The sequence below is a fragment of the Chrysemys picta genome, chromosome 2 (genome assembly GCF_011386835.1).
Source record: "Chrysemys picta bellii isolate R12L10 chromosome 2, ASM1138683v2, whole genome shotgun sequence".
Taxonomy (NCBI): Eukaryota; Metazoa; Chordata; order Testudines; family Emydidae; genus Chrysemys; species Chrysemys picta.
Window position 1 is genome coordinate 170817832 of NC_088792.1, and position 22524 is coordinate 170840355.

A 22524-nucleotide genomic window follows, 5' to 3' on the forward strand; every position below is an offset into this window, starting at 1 on the left:
ACTGCCAGAAACATTGACACCACCAGCTGGGAAGATGCAGCTAGCAACAGACCATATTGAAGGGTTGTGCCAGGAAGTCAGAGAGACCAAATAGAGTGGAAGTGAAGAGAGCAAAGAGGAAAGCGCAACAGGCCTCAAACACTAGTCATGCTCCAGCTTCATTTTCTGGCATGCATTATCTGTGGCAAGGACTGTTGCTCAACAATTGGGACTTTTTAGCCACTCACAATGCTACAGGAGTGCACTCAGAAACTGAACTGCTTTGATAGCTAAACCATTGTCTTTCAAGACAAACAGTTGCCATTCCATTCCTAGCATGAGACAAGTCAAATCTGTGCCTCCCAACTGTCTTGACTCCAGGCTAATGACAGGTTTCAGAGTAGCAGCCGTGTTAGTCTGTATCCGCAAAAAGAATAGGAGTACTTGTGGCACCTTAGAGACTAACAAATTTATTAGAGCATAAGCTTTCGTGGACTACAGCCCACTTCTTCGGATGCATCCGAAGAAGTGGGCTGTAGTCCACGAAAGCTTATGCTCTAATAAATTTGTTAGTCTCTAAGGTGCCACAAGTACTCCTGTTCTTTTTCCAGGCTAATGGAAACTCTTGAGCAAGACTGGAAGTATTTAGCAGATAATTTAGTATTATAGGGTCTTGCTTCTCAAAAAAGCTATATTTAAAGAAAGCATCACATTATTAAAAACAAAATAAAGAGAGCTACACTTAAAATGTTATTTTTCAACATGATGTGGTCATGCTACTTTCAACCTGAATTAGTCTACCAGCAAATGATTTGAATTTGCTATGGAAGCTGGTTATTAGAAATAAAATCACCACAATAATGTTAAGAACCCCATCACTACCATAAAAAGGTTTAACACACATACACATAAATAACTTACAATAATTTTGGAACAGTTTTATTGATTTATGACATCTTGTCATATCAAAAACAGTTTAAAACACAATATGAGTATTATATTGTAATTCCATTTTGTTTTACCATAGGATTTTATATTTTATTCTGTGCAATTTCAGTTTTTTTTTTAAATAGCATCCTCAAAATATGAAGTAAATTAAGGTGGCTTTTAAAATATATAATATTCCTTCACTGTGTTGTTCTGACAGTTGTAGTCTGTTCTCCTCAGCAATACATTTGTTTTCCATAAAGGGCAAAAATCATGTTGCTTCAACCACAAAGTGTTATTAAGTTAATAAAAGCCACCTTTGGTTTCCTAATTTCTGCAACTGTAGATTGTTTTTAAAACATCCTCCAAAATGTTTACAAAACAGGACAACAGTGTCATCATGGGTCCAATAGTTTCATCATGTCAGCCCAGCAGGCATATGTCTGAATTGAGAAGAGATTTTCAACCCAACTGCAAAAAAATACCCCCTTTTTTTTTTTAAAATAAAGTCACAGTAAGACTATTATATTTTTTGTCCCTTAAAAAAGTCCACTCCTTTCAGTTCTTCAGGCAGATAGTCTTGCTCTACAGGTTCCTTGTACATGGGGTTATATTTATAATCTTTACCATAGCCCAAGTCCTTCATTAGCCTGGTTGGGGCATTTCTCAAGTGCAGTGGAACAGGTGGAAGTGGCCCCTGGTGGTTTCTCAAACATGCTTTGACATTGCTGTATGCACTGTACACCTCAATAGACTTGGGTGCTCTAGCAAAGTAGACTACACATTGGGCTAGTATGACCTGCAAAACAGAGAGAGAACAATATTACATGACTTTTAGATTGTAAACTCTTTGGAACAAGGACCATCATTTAGTTTGTTGTTTGTACAGCATGTAGCACAAGGGGCCATGTCCTTGTCTAGCTTGTAGCTGCTACTGCACTATGAATGTTTAATAATACCACCACCAGCACCACCACCTCCTCTTGCTTTTGGCTAATTAAGAAGCAAAAGAATAGTTAACTTAGAATACAAAGTTGTAAATATTATACAAAGAAACCAAGAGTGACAAGACAAAATAAAACTTGTTAAAAATATGTGTATGCTCGTACAAACAAGTTTGTGACAACTTTACCTCACATTCTGGCATTCCAATAAAATGACAGCCTTGGTATGCAGCAACTGCTTGTGTTAATGCCAAAGGATCTGCCAGTCCTACAACAAAAAGGATCATATGTAAGTAAATTAAAACCAGCAAAGTAGAGCAAGTACTGTCTTTCTTCATCTATGCTACAAAGTCATACCTCTGCTACTGAAGTAAAGGTACGCAGGTATATTGGAGGTGGCTTTTTCAGATAACAGGTCATTTTAGATAATATATGTAGATGGTTTCCCCAAGACTACAACCATCACATCTTCATTAAGGTATTACAAGGGAAGTTTTGGTGAATCAGTCAGCCGTGGATAAGCCAGCAAGGTGTTAACAACTGGGAAAACAGTTAGCAGGCTTTGAAGTCAGGGTGATTTAGAGAGTTAGTTTCCCCAATTACCAGAAAATATGGGTGTCCCTAACACCCTCTGGATAATTTAAGTACAAATGAAAATACATTTTTAGTTAAATAAAATAAACTGTTTTGATTATCTACTGACACCTAAATTCAGGGATCTGTGTTTTTCCTGTAACAGGTTTCAGAGTAGCAGCCGTGTTAGTCTGTATCCGCAAAAAGAACAGGAGTACTTGTGGCACCTTAGAGACTAACAAATTTATTAGAGCATAAGCTTTCGTGGACTACAGCCCACTTCTTCGGATGCATATAGAATGGAACATATATGAATATGAATATGAATATATATGTTCCATTCTATATGCATCCGAAGAAGTGGGCTGTAGTCCACGAAAGCTTATGCTCTAATAAATTTGTTAGTCTCTAAGGTGCCACAAGTACTCCTGTTTTTTTTCCTGTAACAGTTGATCAAATCATTAACACCCAAAGTGGAATTCTGAATGCAGTCATCCACTTAATCTGAGGTGTCAATGATATCATCAGTTGTTGCAAAATAAAAAGTTTAGTCCTGAATTCTAGTTATGGCAACGGACTTTGATTTGTTGTTTTTTTAAACAAACAGATTTTTCTAAAAGTAATTGATGCAAATGGAAGAACTTTTAGATATTATTTTTTAAAATGTTCCAGTACTATTATTGTGATGCCCACCTATATCTTCGCTTGCAAATCTCACCAGCCTTCTTGCCACATACAGTGGATTCTCACCACCTTCAAGCATTCGGGCAAGCCAGTAAAGGGAAGCATTTTCATCTGAGCCTCGCATAGATTTATGAAGTGCAGAAATACAGTTGTAATGCTCTTCACCTATTTAGAGAGGGGAAAAAATGGCGAGAAATGTTATGTACAGAAATTTAACTGAACGAACCCACAGAACATCTATTTTTTTATTACTTGTGCTTTCAATAGTAAATACATTTTAAGGGAATTTTTTTTAACCGGGTAATAACTAGATATGGGCCAAAACTTCAGATCCAATACCCTAAATCTGTGTGTGTAAGTTGTGTCTGATATGCAGCAGGCTTATTCAACTTTTTTCAAGTTTTTACCTTTTCTTTATACACTGAAAAACAAAATAAAATTGTTTTTGTAGTTCTCCTTTAAAATCTGTCTTCAACAAGAAAAAATTATTTAATTTTAGGGCAATTAGGAATCAGGAAAGCCATATAGAATAGCTATTGATGAGGAACAAGAAAGGGAAAAATATATTCCAGTTGATTGGTGAGTATTACTGGGTAAGGAATTCATCAACAAGCTTACTGTGCCACCACTTTTGAATATTCATGGAAAATTGGGGAGGTGACAGAAGACTGAACAAAAAACAAACTGTACTACTGATCTAACAAAGAGAAAAGGAGCCTAGCAATTATATTCTCATAAATTGAACAATATCTGACGACATACAGCAAAAATTAAGGAAAAGTATTTCACTCCTATGCCAATTTTTTCCCATTCAGATAGGGAGAAACCTGGAAAGATGCAATACTGAAAGAGATCTACAGATGACAGAAGACAGTAATCAGATGTGAATTTGCAATGTTAGATTCCAACAAGGAAACCAATGCAATTTTATGATGAATACATAGAGATGTCATATCACAAAGTCTGGAGGAAATAGTTTTTCTCTATAGTGCTGATGCAACTGCATCCTGGATTCAGTTACAGGCACTTTCTTTACCAGACAGACACTGACAAATGGATGGGAGCTCAGGAGGGAAAAAGCAATTACATATGGGGCTAGAAGGACTGAAATGCCAAGTAAGTGTAATATATAGAGATTGGCTAACTAACTCCTCCAGGGAGACAACTGAGGAAAAGGAGCAAAGCAAAGCAAAGCAAAAGTGGATATAACTAAAAATAAAAGGGGGAAATTAAGAAAGGTAAACACAGACAGCTTATGTGTACTTGATTAGCAAGTTTTTAAAAAAAAATATGTATGTTTTTCAACTTTCCTTATCATCTGCATTTTTTTTTTTTTGGCTAAGTGTCTGGTGTGCTTTGGTTCACAGATACCAAAAATATAAAATTATTAAACAACTGACTGCACATAAAAGCAACTGTTACATTTCTCTTTCTCCTCTACCCCACAAAATTTACACCCACGGGGCCTTATCCTTAGCATTCTTAGGTGTTGTGTAACAGAAGCTGTGCATGTTAGTTTGAGTATGGAGGCCCCAAACCTTCTGCCATTGAACTGAAAAGGAAAACACTTGCAGACTTTCATGGGAGCAAGACCTGGGCCCAAGTCCCATATGGTTATTGTAAATATCATATTGTTATTCTATCCAGATTTTAGGCTCACAAGTGTGGGCTTCTGGAACATACAAGCCTGCAGACAGCTATTTTTAACAGTATTCCACACAGAGTCCACTGGTATGCAGTCATTATCATGCCAACATACGCAGCATATCTGTGCTCCATCATAGCACTCAAGCTTTCAACTTCAGCTGGTAGCAATAAACCCAAGCAGCTGAACTCGCATCATGCTCTCAGAAAAGGCGTCTCTTGGTCTTTTAAAAGTAAAGACGACACACTTGCCCATCTCTTTCTAATGAAAGTGCTTTCATGTGCTGTTTAGGCTGCTAGACGGGAGTTGACTTTGTAATACAACACCAGATGGGGAGAACCCACACATGTATATAAGCCCTGAAACACAACAAGGTATGTATTTCACAGCAGATGACTAAGTCCTGTTGGTAACAGGCATGGAAAAGGCCATATTACTATTCTACATTTACATTACAGTCACAGCTAGAGACCTCAACCAGGTCAGCCTCTCATTGTGCTAGGCATTGTACAGATAAAACAAGCAATAGTCCCTGTCGCACCCATATTCTGCCCTTTTCAGCCAGAGAAGAATGTAGCCAGCCTGTGGATAAGGGACAGCAAGTACACAGTAAAAGGGAGACCACAACAATCAAACTGATAAGAAGAGGTCTTCTGCCTGGGACTTATGAGAAAGAAAGCATGAACAGCCAGTACATAACCCTCAGCCTGCACATAACTAATGGATGGGTTTTTTGCTACTTCATAAAGAAGGAAGATTTTATTTATTTATTTTTAAATAATTTGAAGGGGTTTCCAGATAAGATATTCCCAGTAGCTGGGCTAAACAAACTCAGAGGCCAAAGACTGAATAAATCCAAACAATGATTACTATATAAATAACTAGAAACATCACAGTGATTATTTATCACTGTTTTCAATTAAATCAACACTAATACAATCAGAAATATGAAAATAAAATGTAAAAATGATGGGGGAATATACAAACTTGTAACTGAAACGCAGTGTTGTATCAATTCATCCATTAACATAAATATCAATATTGTGTCACTGTTTTCTTGTGCTTCCCCATCTGTTTGTCTCTTGTCTCATACTTAGATTGTAAGCTCTTAGTGACAGGGATCTCCTTTTTGACGTGGGTTTGTACAATGCCAAGCACAATAGGGTCCTGCTCCATGATTGAAGCTCCTAGGCACTATGGTAATACAAATAATCAATAATACAATATGGACACTGTTCAAGAGTGAGTGCTGTATCAACCATTATATACCCTTAAATTATACTGAAAAAAATCAAGATAAAAACTACAAGGTGTCCAGAATCACTTGTTTCCCTCAGATCTACTGTACATTGCAAATGCTGCAGCATTCAACTGGTGGCTGAGTTTGACAAGAACACCTCCTTTATCTGGATGCTACACTATACAACTCAATCTTCGCTGGTGTGCACACACAGAGAGCAGCATCCCTATGAGGGGAAGGATTTATACAGTTTGGGTTGAGAGTGGCTCGCTCCCTAGGCTTCTGGTTAGTGCTTGGTGGAAGTATGTAGGAAAATACACCTCAATATTTATTTGGCCACACTTGCATAAGATGACAAGAACTCTCAATTTCATATTTACTTAACATCTGATTAAATGCCACTTAACCACTTGGATTAGCTAAATGCACAGTTATTACATAGAGTTTATGCTATTACTATCATGATTAAGCAACAATAATTACCATTCACTATTGTTAGGCTAAATACATTTCTTGGAACATATTCTACTAGAAGGGCAATCTTGATTCAGCATGTCTTAGTTATAAAATTTCTTACAATATGCTCTATGTATACAGCTCCTGCTGTCTAGAAGCACTTTACACATTATATGCCTAAAGCATCACTGAACTGCAGTGACCTCTAGCATAGAGGGCAATGGTCAAGCAGCATACATGAGGCTTCACAGAGTAGGGAGAAGGGAAATATTGTAGGAGGATACAGGAAGGCAAACCTCAATTCTTACAGAATGCATCATGGGCTCTTAAAAATTGTTTGCTGTGTGTTAAGCTTTCAAAGACAATATCTGATGAACTCAAACAGGTAAACTGCATGGAACCCAGTGTATTTACCTCAAGGATAAGCGGCTGACCTAATATGCTTATATTTGAACTAGTGGCTTCAGAGAGACACAGAGTATGGCACCCAGATACATTCTAAGTAGACAGACAGAGCAGTGGAAGCTGAGGGCACTCAACACCTCACAAGATGGGTTGAGCATTTCAAAGGACTGGGAAATAAAGAGACAGCAAATTGATAAAGGGTGGGGAAAGGTATATAACACACTCGTGAATCCCAGGACGTGAAATTTGGCATGTCTCTCCTTACTGCCACAATATCCTCTTCTTTCTATCTCTATCCACTGCCTTTTTTCTTTTTTTTTTTGCTGTCTACCACTGATCTTTTGTCTCCTTTCTCCCCTCCCCAATCAAATCAGTTGCTGGCTGGGTGTCTTTACCCAAAGATTATTTTCTTAGACAACAGTTTCTCTTTGTAACAGAAAACTTAAAAGCACCATACAAAGTTAAAATAAAAAAAACAAACCAACTCTCTCATTACAAATTTTGGGCAAGTGTAATTACAGATAATCCATCACATTTGATCTACTGGAAAATTAAGTCAATCCATTTTCCAAACTTTTCTTGGCATATTTTTTAGAAGCTAATATGCAGTGTCATTCACATATTTCCAAAACACTAGCATATAAATTGTTAAGTATAAGGAAACTCATCTAATCCTTAATACTCAATCTCTAATTCCCACATCTACGGCATAAAAAGGTACAAATAGCCAACATTTGAGACACATAATGTTGCCAAGTCACGAATTTAGTAAGAGCTGGTATCAAATTAGGAATCCTTACACGCAGTTATACGTACATGGCCTGACATTAGCGAACTACAAAATTCATTACCTTATAAAGCAACTCCAAAAATAAAGTTAACCATTCAGATTTTCAAACTGCATTTTGTTGCGAATATGAGCACTGAAAGACTTTTCAGACCTAATAAAAATGCCACTGTAGCATTCCATCTCCCCCACAAAATAAACATTTAATTTGAAAAATCCTTCTATCTCAAACACCCACCAACCAAATATATAACAGAAACAACATAACCATTTTAGAGTTTTTAAATCACCTTTAGGCAGGCCAATGTCAACTAATGTTGCCTAAAAAAATGACAACGTACATCACTACAGTGACAAATTTATTTCTGGATTCCATGTAAGATATTTGTTATATCTTTCATAAACATTTAATTTTCCATCCTTCAGAATAATTATCTTACTCTGAAATAAATATGATGAATATTGACTGGCTTATAGTGCGAAAGAGGTACTATACTGCTCTAAAGCCTATTTCTCAACCTGAAGAACACAACCATCCTGCCCTTCCTATAATAATAAATGGAAGAGGGATCCCAGCAGAGGGGAGGGAAGTTCCAGGAGATCCTGATATAAAAAAGGTAGAGAACCACTGCTCTAAAGATTTAGACATTTAGCAGTCCTGTAAAAGAAAGATAACTAGGTTATGTTAAGGACAATATTTCAACACAGTTACTACTGCATCCGAGTGAATATTTAACTGTTCTATTAAAAAGACTACATATAAAATTATTAAAAAGTATCAGGTCTTAAGGTTGAAGTGTACTAGCCAAAGCAACATATTCGGGCAACACATACAATATCAGGAAATATTTTTAGCTAACAGCAAATCAATTATATTTAACAATCCCCAGAGACATCTGGAATTTATTTTATTGTCCCCTTAACTTTGTTCCTTGCTGACTGCTCGTGTGCACATACTAAGCTCTCTGCTGTTCCACTCCCATTGTCTCCCATCCTCTCGTCAGCCACCCTCCACCCATACTTCCACAGAGATTCTTTAGGTAAAGATAGCAGGGTCCTTCTGCCCCAGACAAACAGTCCAGGTGAGAGGCAGGCCTGGCTTCTTCTTTACGAAAAGGTGTGCAAGTAGAAGCACTGACAGCCCTGGGGTGGTGCCCTGCGCTGTACTACAAGCACCCTCTGCTCTGCCGTTCCAGCTATTCCATTCCAGGCCTTACACATCACCATGATGCAATGCTTCTCCAGGGCTCAGATGAGACCTAGAATTAGCGAAAGGAAAGTCTCTCTCACTGGCACTGGAAAGACTCCTAACTCTTGCTGGTCTCCAGAAACCAGTACTCTGGGATTAGGCTGGGACTCAGAGCACTGGTGTTTCACAGCTGGCAGCCTCTGCCAGATCGACAGTCTGCAGGCACCCACATCAGACATAAGCAGTGGACTATTTCCCTGAAACCATATGCCGCGATAGGTGCTGGAACTAGGAGTGCTGGCTTGAAGTGGTTTCCATTATATACAGGGTTTACAGTTTGGTTTAAAGGCTCTCCACAAACCCACTATACAAATTGTTACAGTGCCCCTGTGTGGCGCTCTCTTCTGTGAGACCAGCACACTACTTTATGTCATGTGATTTGAGTTCAATCAACCAAATTGCATTAAAAAAAATTGAGGTTAATAAATGTTAGGCTAAGTCTTAAAAAATTATTTGAAATGGGATGTGTGCTTTGTGACAAAGATGTGCAAACTGCTCCCTCAATTTTCCAGCACCATTTTAACTACTCACATGATTTTGTTTATTTGAAACAGCATTTTTGGATGCCTACCAGAAAAACCCATGCATCCCCTGTCAACCATGACCAAACTGCTATTACCACTTTGCACCAAAATACATAATGGGCTTCAATTGCTTCCTCTAGGCTCCAGCTGGAGGAGAGATTTTAGTCACTTGGCTTTCACCCTCTCTGGCAAATTTTCCACATCATGGGGCCTAAGTTTATGCCAACATAAGTCTAGGTGAACCTCATCTGAATTTGGCCCACACCTGAAATGGAAAGAGCCCAGCTTGACTCTCAGTTCTCAGGACAAGTTTGTAGGGCTGGCAGTTAGACTAAAGTTGTAAACTGAGCACATTTGATCTAGACATTAAGAGAAATAAGAAACCCCACAATATCTTGGGGGGGGGGGAGCGCAAAGATATCAGACCTTTTTCAGAGTAGAACCACAATTCAAGACTAGTTTGTAAATCAGTGACAGCTTGGAAAAATAAATAATTCATAAGCTATAATTTTATATCATCATTCCTTGCTAAATAGCACTACCTTCAGGGTAACTGCTCACCTGCTCGGTCATACAGGATATGGGATCGCTGTAGTCCTTCCTTCACATGGTCTTCTGTTATAAAAACTCCACCCACAGAGCAACCTTGTGTGTTAGCCTGATGAGAGGTTTTCCCTGCAGTTAATCTGGCCTGAACAGCCAATTGGAGTCCATTCAGTCCAGTTCTTGCATCACCATCACAAAGGTAAGCTAGAGTGCTTACAGCTTTTTCCTCTATGTACACAGGGGACCTGCAATGGAATTAGCCCACGTTATTTTCATATTACATTCTTTTCATTACAAATTACTCAAAATGTTACTTTTTTTTTTTTTTTTAAACAGCATTCACTGAGAAGTATCTGGGTTTAAAGGGCTGTCCTTTAATTCATGCCATTGTGCTGAAGTATTGCAGGGGCTCTGAGAACAGTATGTGACCTATGTGCCATGTGTGTTATAATGCTTAAGCACAATGGCATGTGTAAAAGCTGGAATGGAAGATTTCAACCATATCTGAACTTCCTTGTTTTTGCAAGATCAGATTGGACAGGGAAGTTTATTTAATGGTAGATTAGGTGATTTTAAAGCTCATCCTGTCTGTCCTGGGAGTGTTGTGGACTTCACTCAATCAATATTTAATAAAACACTGACATCCTTGGATGGAAGGCACTTCAGAACTATTCTTATGCACAAAAATATGGTACTTTTAGCATGAAATTATCCAACTGCACATTATAGACTAATGAGGCATTATGCAATCAATATGACCTTTGAAACTACTGTAAACAAGAGAATTGACACCAGATCATTTTTTTAAAGTTAAAAAGTGGTATTTAAAGTTCACTTGAAATGTAAAAAAGTCTTAGACCATAGAAAATAGATAACAGGCAATTTGTCTTGGAGCCAAATCTTCATGAGTGTGCACATAAATCTAAAGAATAAAAAAGTCATTATTATGACCATAATTTGTATTATAGTAATTGTACTAACACTGTACAAACACACAGAAAGAGACATTAAAGAACACACAATATAAACAGAAAGACAGACCGAGGGTTGGAGGAAAAAGAGAAGCATAATGTAAAGTGACTTGCCCCAGGTCACACAGCAGATCAATGGCAAACTGGAAACAAGAGCCCAGTTCTGCTCCTGACTTTCAATCAAGTGTCCTATCGAATACATAGCAGAAGGTACTGTAGTGAAAAGTACACCATGAACAATGACTAACTGCCATTTCCAGTACTCAACTGAAAAAAAAAAATCAATAGATTCATCAACTGGGGATTAATGCACAGAGACAGGAGAGAGCGGTGATTCCACACTGAGTGTCCTGACACGCCAAATAATTTAGGATTCACCCACAGCTCTGCACTTCATTCACTGAAAGATTTACTACTATTATCAGAAATGATGCATGACGAGGCCAGCTACCAATGCCAGTGTTTCCAGACACACTGATCTGCTAATCTTTATTATTTGACCTAGGTCTTTATAGGGTTATGATAAATATCTTAGCCGAGCGGGCAACAGCTGCAAGGGCTCTGAAATTACAGGTACAAGGGCAGCAGTAACTCCCTCTCATTTTAGCCTAGTCAGAAGCAGACCTGAATGTCAACACCAGATATATATATCAAGTTTTTATTCCTCTCAAACTAAATGCTTGCTGCACACTCCCAAACCAGAGGGCCATTTTTGCTAAGAAAAAGATAACATAACATGCACGCCCTCAGCTGTCACTCCCCTCCGCTCCGTAGTACTTTTATCTGAGGGACTCAAATACAGAACATTAAACAGGTGTTGCTAATGCCTCAGTGGTGTAGTCTGTAGCTTACGTGCCCCATCTCCTTTATGTGGTGGATTTGAGGGATTGGGAATGGCCTATGGATCTGCATATTCTTGTGTCCACACCATCCCCACAGTCTCTCCTCCAACCGTGCACAAGGAGCCCCAGAGAGCCATGCTCCATAGTGTGCAGGGAATGCACATCCGCTGCCACATTGAGATAACTACTTTTTCCAATAACATTTCGGGGGGGGGGTGGAGGGAGCTGTGGAATGAAGGAAGCACTGTACAGTACATCTCATTGTAATAATACCTTGATATTTAAAGAGACTGTGATGATGTATCAGGATTCATCCTTCAGAGCTAAAGTTGGCCACTGGGTTTTGTTACGTTTTGAAACAAACCAATAGGTGCTAATCAGTTGTAGCTGAATAAAAGGTTATTTTTAAAGCACAGCAGGCAGCAAAAGCACTTATACTACAAGTGCCTACGTCAACAGAGAGCAAGAGCAAACAACATGCTGTATGTTTAAAAAACAAAATACTTTGGATTTCCCAGGGGAAGATTAGAGAGGAGGATTCATAGAATAGTTCCGACAGAGACCAGGCATTTGCCTGATTAAAAAAAGGCATGAGGCATTTCAGGCTTCTTGCTTTCAGAATATAGGCCGAAACTGAACCCACATCCAGTGGCTAGGGCATCAGACTGGGAGTCAAGAGAGCTCTTAGGGGCAGGGATTATCACTTGCTATGTTTGGATAGGCCCCAACCTACCAGCCCTATTGCAATTTAATTGTTAAATAATAATACATTTGAGTTCTATTCTTGGCTCTGCTATTGACTCATTGTATGACCTCAGCCTCTCAGTGCCTCAGTTGTACTGATAAGGTGTTTATATATCCCACTCTATTGTAATGACAGGAACAATAATCCTTACCCATCTTGGTAAAGTGCTTTGAGATCTATGGATGACGTAGAAGTATTAGTCTCATTTCCATGAAAGCAACATTATACCAAACGTGACCCAATATAGCTATTTTAAATAAAAAGTTTCAGTACTGCATTGTAGAAAATTTAGACTGTATTATATAACAAATTCTTATCAGCTCCATTATTGTTTATTAAAAGTCAATAATATGTAACATGATCGAGACAGCAGGCTCTCTCCCCGAAAGCTTACTATTTATTATGCTAAAATCCACCACGGGAATAGGGAGAGCACCTTGATTAAGGCCAGAGGTATCACAATGACATTGCTCTCTTCGTTTTCAGGTGACGATATTTTAGGCAGGCAATAATAGGACTCCACAATAGGGCATTGAGAGCACAGATGAGGATGTAAATAAAAAAAAAAATCTGCTTAAAAGGGAGACAAGGTAAAAGACTGAAAAATATATTTCACTAGGCACGTTTTAAAAAAAGTATTGCATATTGAACGCGAGATTAAAATAAAAATAAGTGGAGAAACTGTCATGCATGAAACAGTCATGCTTACAATACAGTGCAGTCAGTGGTTTTAAATAAGGTTGGGGTTCTTCCCCATCCCCCCAAAATATTTCAGTAGAAGAGAATACCCCTTCATCAGAGGAAACTGATACTTACACTAATTCATTCAAATACTGCATTTCTTCCCTTAAGAATTACTATTTCAGTACAAATTGTAGCTGTGATCCAGAGACTCCAGATTAACAGTGAGTTTGCTAATTTTGCTTTAGTAGGCAAGATCCTGATTACAAAGTAATGTTTAATTATGTCAATACTTTGGTTTCCAAAACCAAACTATTTCACCTTTTTTACCCTGGCCTGCCATCCCATGCTCAGAAGCTCAAATCCATTCTCTGTGTTTTTACAGACTTGCCCCTTACTCTACATGCCTTAACAATTTAAAGTCAGGAATACTACTCTGACCTTGCAACAGATTCATGCTCATCTTACAAATGGACTGTCTAGTACTTAACAGGGAACATACTAGATGCCAAGTCTTGATGTTTGTACCTTGTAACTAGCGATACTTGGAGACAAAAATATAAACAAACAAACAGGGGCACCCCAGGAACTATCACTTACTGACAACAAAATGCTATACCAGGGGTAGGCAACCTATGGCACGTGTGCTGAAGGCGGCACGCGAGCTGATTTTCAGTGGCACTCACACTGCCCGGGTCCCTAGCCACCGGTCCGGGGGGTGGGGGGGAAGGGGGATCTGCATTTTAATTAAATTTTAAATGAAGCTTCTTAAACATTTTAAAAACCTTGTTTACTTTACGTACAACAATAGTTTAGTTATACATTATAGACTTATAGAAAGAGACCTTCTAAAAACGTTAAAATGTGTTACTGGCACACGAAACCTTAAATTAGAATGAATAAATGAAGACTCAGAACACCGCTTCCGAAAGGTTGCCGACCCCTGTGCTATACTAACTAAGTTGAAGGAAAACCACAACTAGATAGTTTTTCCAAGAGTAAATATCTCACTAGCTTGTCTCCACTATGGAATCCATCTGAATCCCAGCATGAACTATCCTAAAAAACTGTCATCAGGCCAAATTCTGAGGTGATTTGCAAGATGCTATTAATGAGTGCAAGGGAGTCAAAGTGAGTGTAACCTACTTGTGGAAGGGCTGGAAATACAACGAACAGCAGGGTGCAATATAAAGTAGCCCCTCATTTCTTTAATATACCCATAAACATTACAGTCCCACAGCAAGTTACACTAGTGTAGACTCCCTTCTCAATAGAGCCATATAACATCAATTTTGAAGCACAATTTTCAAAGAAATAAATTAGTTCTTCATAAAAATAATAATACAAATAACTGATGATAAAATACATAGCTTAAACCACCTTAAAAGATCACTTCTGAATTTGGCTCTTCATCTCGGCTCCAATGTCTGCAGGAAAGTTAGAGAGAATATGCGATAAAAAAGGGAACAACTTTCTAAAAGGCTTGAGACCAAAAAGGAGATTTTAATCAAGAGGATTAAGATAAAACAAGTAAGTGGAACAATATTTCATTAATTATAATGCACTAATTACTAGACTGAATAGCATGGCATCTAGTGGTTGCTAGTGCAGGGGACTAGAAATATGGACTCCTATATTTTGCTTGACTTGGACACTACCTTGCTATGTGACCTTTCTATGTGTATTTATACACGTTTATCTAAACAGACAAAGTTGGGAGGATTAAAAAAAATTAATATTTGTAAAGTGATTTGATTTCCTGACATTAATGTTACATTGTATAAGTGCAATGTATCACTGTATGTAGAACAAGGCAGGAATGAATACATTTTAGTGTCACATTGTATATTAGTAAGACCCCCAACAAATGAAAGTGTTGGTAGCCTCTCTTTACATTTCAGAAACATCTAATCTTTGGTATGGACTTTTTTCCCCCCTTACTTCTCCTCCTCACATTTTTGTCTCTCTCTTCCTGGCTCAGGTTTACAGTGGCTGAGATAATGGTGCAAACTTACAAGAATGCTTTACCTAGAGTAGTTTCTTTACGCACAGAATTAGGACCATAGAATTTGCAACATTTTTCATTTTAGTATCTATGTTCACAGCTGGCATAAGCAGGGGCAACTTGGCTACAGTGAATCTGGCCCAAGTGTAAAACACAGACATTATGCTGCAGAACTTTAATAACTAAATTCAAAGGTTGTTAAAATAACATTAGGAATCTAACTTAATAATTGACAAAAATAAGGAAATAAAAATTAGGCGGACAATCCACTTAGTTGTAGTTACAGAAGGGGTCCCTAAAATGCCAGGTGTTACACACTATGGCCAAGGTTTCAAACTTGGGTGCCCGTAATCAGGCCTCTGAATCCATATTTAGGCACCCACATGTAAGAGGGTTCATTTTGATAGGTCCTCAGTACTCCGATGACTACAGAAGTTGATCTGTAGCTGCTTTGCATATTTGAAAATCATTTTACATATACGAGTCTGAACATGAATTTAGTAGAATAACTTCATGCACCCAAGTTTGAAAACTGTGGGCCATATGTGCCCACTACACATAAAAGAGTGACTTCCAGACAGAATCATCCTGAACACTGAAATCTTTCGCTTATGCTTTTTTATGACTAATCCCCAGCTTTGTGCTTTAAACTAGAGTTGTCCCATCACCAACCTCCTTTGCCACCAAATACAACATACTGTATCTTTGCGTGCATATGCTCATAATCAAAACGGGGGGTAACAATATAGATCAGTTGGTAGAACTCTTACCTCTGGGCCAGAAGAACAAGTTCTACACTAGGACCCGGGCTCCTACCCAATACTAAATATTCTATCCAATGCTAGCAGGAGAATGAAAAGATGTTCCTAAGCTTTAATTACCACCCTTATCTATATTACAACAATTTTATTTCTCAAGGGTCATTTATGGCCCAAAGTGGATTTTAAAAATTGTATTAAATAGATACAGGGAGGGAGGGATAACTCAGTGGTTTGAGCATTGGCCTGCTAAACCCAGGGTTGTGAGTTCAATCCTTGAGGGGGCCACTTAGGGATCTGGGGCAAAATCAGTACTTGGTCCTGCTAGTGAAGGCAGGGGGCTGGACTCGATGACCTTTCAAGGTCCCTTCCAGTTGTAGGAGATGGGATATCTCCATTAATTTAATTTAATTTAATTTAGATACAGTTTTGTGGTGGTGGAATTTGGAGGGAACGTTACTGGGACATCCTTCAAGGAGCTTCAGAGGGCACTTCCATTGCCGCAGCAGGAGGCAGCCGATCTCCTGAAGACAGAGGACCTTCAGCTAGAGCAGTGGTTCTCAACCAGGGGTCCAGGACCTCCTGGGGTGCTGCAGACAGGTTTCAGGGGGTCCGCCAAGCATGGCTAGTGTTAGACTTGCTAAGGCTCAGGGCAGAAAGCCAAAACCCTGCTGCGCAGGACTGCAACCAGGGGCCCCGAGTCCCACCACCTGGGTTGAAGCCGAAGCCTGAGCAACTTAGCTTTGTGGTCTCCCCTGTGGTATGGGGTACTGGGCAATTGCCCTGCTTGCTACCCCTTAACGCCGACCCTGGCTTTTATATGCAGAAAAACAGTTGTGGCACAGCTGAGCCATGGAGTTTTGATAGCATGTTGGGAGGGGGCTCTGGAAGAAAAAGGTTGAGAACCCCTTAGCTAAAGGGCAAGAGGAAGTCCAGCATATGCTGTTACGCATTCATGTCGCACTCCCCACCAGTACTCGCCCAAGCCGGGGAAGCTAATGATCAAATTCGGTGGACCAAATTTGGTGATGAATCCTGGTCACGTGCCACCTGAGACACACTGCGTAGACACTAAGATGACGACCCTTTAATTTATACATCTTTTGCACACCCTAACTAGTCCGTCAAATCACTGAACAGGGGGCATGTTCCACTTTGGGAAATTCTGCCTTAATCTATATATCCCCTTCATCCCTCAGTTTCAGGGAAAACTTCATTTTATATGAAAAGAAACCACCACAGAAAACTTTTTAGGCCTTGGGACTGCATCCAAACCTGTGTGCTTATCTCCCAATTCAGCACGATGAACTATCAGCTAGCTGCATCTACTGCTAGATGTATTTTGGGGTGATGGGATTGATGATGGAGAAGAATGGCAAGCAGGGATGAGATGAAAGTGGCTAGGGTGGGGGGGGAAGAGGGAACATGCAGTGAGAAGAGAATTAGAAAGACAGCATAAAAGACAAACCAAAGGTAAGAGACAAGATGTATATATAAGAGGATATTTTTTGACCAATAAGAGCACCATTTGTCAGACAGACAAGCAGGAAGTGCCAGTAAAGAACTAAAGAAAAGAAATCTTTATAATTGGAGTTCTAGTCTTACTTTTAAAAAGCTGGGCCTCCATTTTTGTCACTGGTTGGGGACACTGTCCCTCATGAACAAATTCCTGAAACTATGCTAGACAGACTTCTTTTGACTCTTTGTGCTGCTTAATTCATCCAGAGCTAGTGGAAGGTTACAGATATGGAGTCAAATGAAACCTAAACCCTCACCAAATGCAACTGAAACTATGCCTTGTACTTTAATCCCATATACAAAGGAAAGCCTCCAAAACCCAGTCAGGGTGTAGTCGCAAACACAGCTGTGCTGTTACATTAAAGTTGACATGCAGCCCTCCCTCCTCCAAGCTACAATTCACATCCCTGTGTAATATATAAAAGCAACAAACGGGTAAACAATGTCAGGAATGGTGCCCTAAATAATGTAACAGAATTCCCTCATTCATTGCACTAAACTGTACAATATAGGAATTCACATTGTTCATGTAATACAACAGGACAAAATACATTCTCAGGGGCTATATCTTTCTCATTTTCTATATGTACAGGGATATTCCTGCACTATTACTTATTTCCTGTGAACACACTAAGTTCTTAATTATAAACACAGTTAAGCACTAGTATGGAAACAAATGAAACAACAACAAACATGAAATTTAAACAGAGCTATGCACTATTTTGAATTCATTAGTTGCCCATTTTAAAATGACGACTGCAAATAATTTCCAGTGTGGGGAAGAGGGAGCAAAATAGAGAATTTATTTTCCAAGAAAACATTACACTCCTCTCTACCCTTTTCACCCTCAAGCTCACTCAGAAATACTTGTCATCCCCATTGTAACCTCAGAAAAAATTGTGATTTTAGTTTCTCAGGTACGATACCAAACTTTTAGCATGGCTTTAATTTAATGCGATTGATTTGGACAATTAGAGGAAGGAAACAGGAACTATTTTTTAATATTTTATTCACTTCACACAGTGAAGAGATAAAGTCATGTGTGGCATATAGCAACTTCATTTGCTGTATAGGTTCACAAAGGTTCCCTCTCCAACTCGTTCGAACAAGTTATGCAAAATACAGCAGCTTTTTGGCTGGTGGGCTCAAAATAAGTAACATGTAATGCCCTATCTACCACCTCACAGTAATATGATGCTTTTACAACCAACAACAAAAAGTACTGCATGAGGGTATGACAGGACCCAGTTACAGGCTTCCAAAGCAAACCCTCAGCTGCAGAACAGATTTACATATCCTGTGGGTGAGTCAGAGGCGACAAATCCAAGTATAAAACTCTGTACTAATTCAGACAGTAGGATTTTTTATTTTGGATCCAACGGTAGCTAATGCTCTGTATTCTTTTTCCTCCGCTAGCATCCAGCATATGTTGCTACTTTCTTTTCTTTACTATTAGGAGTGGTTAAGATTTCCTTTCCCACCCCCAGCTCTCTCTGGCAGCCTGTCAATAGATTCCTCGGGTCGTGTGTGTTAACACATGGCAGTTCGTAAAGTACTTACTCAGAGCTCTTGCTGTCGCTGCCATTCGCAGAACTAGTGTGTTGCTCATCTTGGCCTAAAACCCGGATCCCCAAGGACGTGATAGCCCTCATCAGAATCATTTCCATCGCCTCAACAGAGAGCTTCTCGAGAACAATAACTCGACATCGACTCAGAAGAGCAGAATTGACCTGGAAGGAAGGGTTTTCGGTGGTTGCCCCGATCAGTGTCACAGTCCCACACTCAACGTGAGGAAGGAAAGTGTCCTGAACATGGGAGGGAAACAGAAAAAATTGATCTTAATCAACGACAACCTGAACCATCCCAAGTGAGTAGTTATTAGGCATTTTAAAGTACATTTTTCATGGCTTGCTATTCTCCTGGCTTCCAGCTGATATGCCTTACGAGCTCACTGACAAGGGAGCTCATCAGCCAGTTGCCTAAATGAATTCATTCCATTCACACAGTACATGATGGTTAGTTCATCTTAATAACCTGTCCTTTCTCCAAGAATGAACTGAGATACTAAAAAGAACAGCGTTAGGAAAATTCAAGTCATTACCGTTTAGTACTTTGATTCTGTTTTATTGTTAGGCAGACAGCAGATATGATGAAAAGCTGCCCTTATGGAAAAGTCTTATAGAATTTAGCAGCCAACCAGGATACTTCCTATAGTTTTTTTTTAACCAAGCTTTAGAATTTTATGGCAGGGATAATAATTCCCTATTAAATTCTATAGAATAGGTAAAAAAAACTACAGAAAAAAATTTACTAGAAACAGTTAACCTATCAGTTTTAAGAATGATTTCTATATAGCCATATTCCATTTCTGTCAAACCCAATTTTTGTAGAACTTTTTCCTAAGGGCATCTGAAGTTTTGAAGCTGGGCTATTAAAGTTTTAAAGAATATGAATAAAGGCAATGATGCTCAAGAAGGAAAAATTAATATTGGCTGTGGTGAGGTACTATTCATAAATACATTTCATGTCTCGGTTCACTTTATTTTCTCAATAGAGAAGAGAGGGTATATACAAACAAGGAATGTCTGCAGGATTCCTAGTGACGTGCTTTTAATTAAAAACTGAATGTAATGTTACCACTGAAATGAAGGCTCTTCTTAATAGGCAAATACATAGAAGAAGAGAAGTTGTAATACAGCTATAAAGAAGTAAAATTTCAGGCAAAAAAAAAAGTCAGATGTGACAATGCATGTAAAACTTCTACAAAAGCTGATTTGGTTTTGAATTGAAGTTCTTGAAAGGCACACAATACACAATTGAGACTCTTAAATTAGAAACCTAATTTAAGTTTTAACTTCTACACTAAAGTTTCTGAATATATCAAGCAGTGACTTAAAATATAAAGGTAGAAAAAACATTTATTGTTCAGCACCAAGGTACATACATTTTAAGCAAGTAATATGTTGACAGAAACTTTGTTCCTGACATAAAGGTGGAGCAGTACCTGCTGAGATTTATTGAAACGATGAATCTCATCAATAAAGAGGATGGTCTTCCTCTTGAGGAGTCTTTTTTCATTCTCTGCTTGCTTGATAACATCTCGGACATCATTTGTCTTGGCACTTGTTGCTGATAAAGTCACAAATCTTGTACCATTCTTCTTGCTGTTGCTGGCTATAATATGTGCTAGGGTAGTCTGAAACAGAGGAAAGAACTAGCTTTTTGAAATCATTTTGGACATAGGAAGTATTTGCCTAAAGGAAAGAAGCCAAGAATAGAGCAGCATGTTAACCTAGGGAGAGTATTGACACCCAAGAGAACAGGAAGTTCATGTTGTTCTAGCATAGGGAAGATGTGAAACCATTCTGCTAGAGATGCCAGCCAGCTCCCATCCTCCATTTTCCAGAGTTGCATGTTAAGTATCTACTTGGTATCAATATAGAAAGGGCCAGTGCCCTAATTTAGCATAGCTTTTGTGACAGCTGTTTTTTTCGCCCACTGAAGAAAAAGGAACCCCCTTCCTCCAAATGTGCTGTTGCTACAGAGGACAGGAGATATGCTGCTCTTCATTGGGGGATACTGCTATAAGTTACCATACAGCACAACAGCTGAGGATACTGAGATGCTTACAAAAAGCTACATGAAATTAGACAGCATCTGAGTATTTTTAAAAATCAAATCACAGCATTTGCTGTTCTCATTGCAAGGAAAATGAAACAATAAATGAATAAATATTCAGGAAAAAGTAGTTCTCCATATAGCCTCAGCATTTTAATAAAGAGAAGTTATAATCATACTAAAAAAACCCTGACTCTTTACAATCTAAATAGGATATTTCCTAGGCAACCAAACCTGGCCTGAATAAACACAATGCAATTACTACCTGCCAAACAAACTTTTAACTTGTTTTAAAGGATGGTTTTCTTGTTTTCCTCTCCTTGACCCTCTCTATACCAACCACTCCTTCATAGCTGTATTTATTTATAGGGATTTAAATTGCGTTCATTTTAGTATGGGAACAGCCTGCAATGCTACTTTATAGTCTGCAGTGTTGTTGCAGCCGTGTTGGTCCCAGGACACGAGATAGACAAGGTGGGTGCAGTAATATCTTTTATTGGACCAACTTCAGGACCTGAAGAAAAGCTCTGTGAAGCTCAAAACCTTGTCTCTTTCACCAACAGAAGTTGGTCCAATAAAAGGTATTACGTCACCCACCTTGTCTTTTTAATTCTACTTTATAGGCAGACACACTAAACTGAATGTGCACATTTCAGATTTTTTTTTTTCCAGAACCACCTTAGCTTCCTAAGTAAAGGCAGGTATATTGGTGTGTCCCAAGCTGAGCAGGCAGCTCTGTGTTCTGGAACACTGCAACAAAAAGCTGAGAGTTTTTTTCCCTGAGCTGCCTCCTCCTTAACTAATGATGCAGGGGACAAGTGCCAGCAAGCCAAAGATTGTCTTGAAGATATATTCCAAGGATCAAAATTAGTTCAGCAGATGCACTGAATCTGATCCTCTTGCAGGGAAAGATGTGGAAACAGAGTCATTTACTAGTCTAAGAGCGACCCATGGCGCCAGCAGGAACCTGTTTGCGGTTCCTTCAGTAACAGCACTCTTCCTTTAAATGTCTCCTCTCCTGGCCCCCAACGTGGCTCTAAGTCTGACTGTCCCCAAGTAGGAGAGGAGTGACTAAAGGGGAGAATACATCCCTATTGGCGCAATAAGGTATCTCCTGCTTGTTCTAGTCATTGTGTGCTGATGGAAGGTGCCTTCCCCATTTTCTTTAGATGAGGTTTGGTTTCAGTGTGACTGATGTTCTGAAACCAATCCAGAGTCATCTCACATGCAGAGTCCACACATCTCCCCTTCAACCCCATTGAGCTATTCGCTAGAGGAGGAGGAAGATGAGGGGAGAAGTATTAATTTCGCTGTTGAGTGCTCTAGAAGACTATGCTGGAACACTGTAAACTGCCTGTCCTGCTCTGCTCAGGAGAGCACCACCAAAGCGGCCCCTCAGATCTGCCTTCAGTCAGGAAGCAAAGACA

At 39.1% G+C, this 22524-nt stretch overlaps 2 protein-coding genes across 6 annotated transcripts in view; one reads left to right on the plus strand and one right to left on the minus strand.

Annotated features, from left to right (window-relative positions):
* Positions 1-902: 902 nt before the first annotated feature.
* Positions 903-22524, minus strand: part of WRNIP1 (WRN helicase interacting protein 1) — a 30937-nt gene continuing 9315 nt past the window's right edge. The window contains exons 2-7 of one of the 2 annotated variants that reach the window (XM_008165372.4): positions 20484-20675; positions 19040-19284; positions 9975-10204; positions 3117-3272; positions 2039-2118; positions 903-1705 (exon numbers count right to left, since the gene is read on the minus strand). In XM_008165372.4, coding sequence (XP_008163594.3) covers positions 1430-1705; positions 2039-2118; positions 3117-3272; positions 9975-10204; positions 19040-19284; positions 20484-20675 — 1179 coding nt within the window. In that variant the 3' untranslated portion in view covers positions 903-1429. The remainder of the gene's footprint in view (positions 1706-2038; positions 2119-3116; positions 3273-9974; positions 10205-19039; positions 19285-20483; positions 20676-22524) is intronic. The other variant, XM_065584877.1, reaches the window with a different exon arrangement.
* The window catches only part of MYLK4 (myosin light chain kinase family member 4), a 125704-nt gene continuing 122386 nt past the window's right edge, over positions 19207-22524 (plus strand). For 3 of the 4 annotated variants that reach the window (XM_065584869.1, XM_065584870.1, XM_065584874.1), the window contains exon 1: positions 19213-19346. In XM_065584869.1, the coding sequence (XP_065440941.1) occupies positions 19291-19346 (56 nt within the window). In that variant the 5' untranslated portion in view covers positions 19213-19290. Of the gene's footprint in view, positions 19347-22524 lie in introns of all 4 variants that reach the window. The other variant, XM_065584875.1, reaches the window with a different exon arrangement.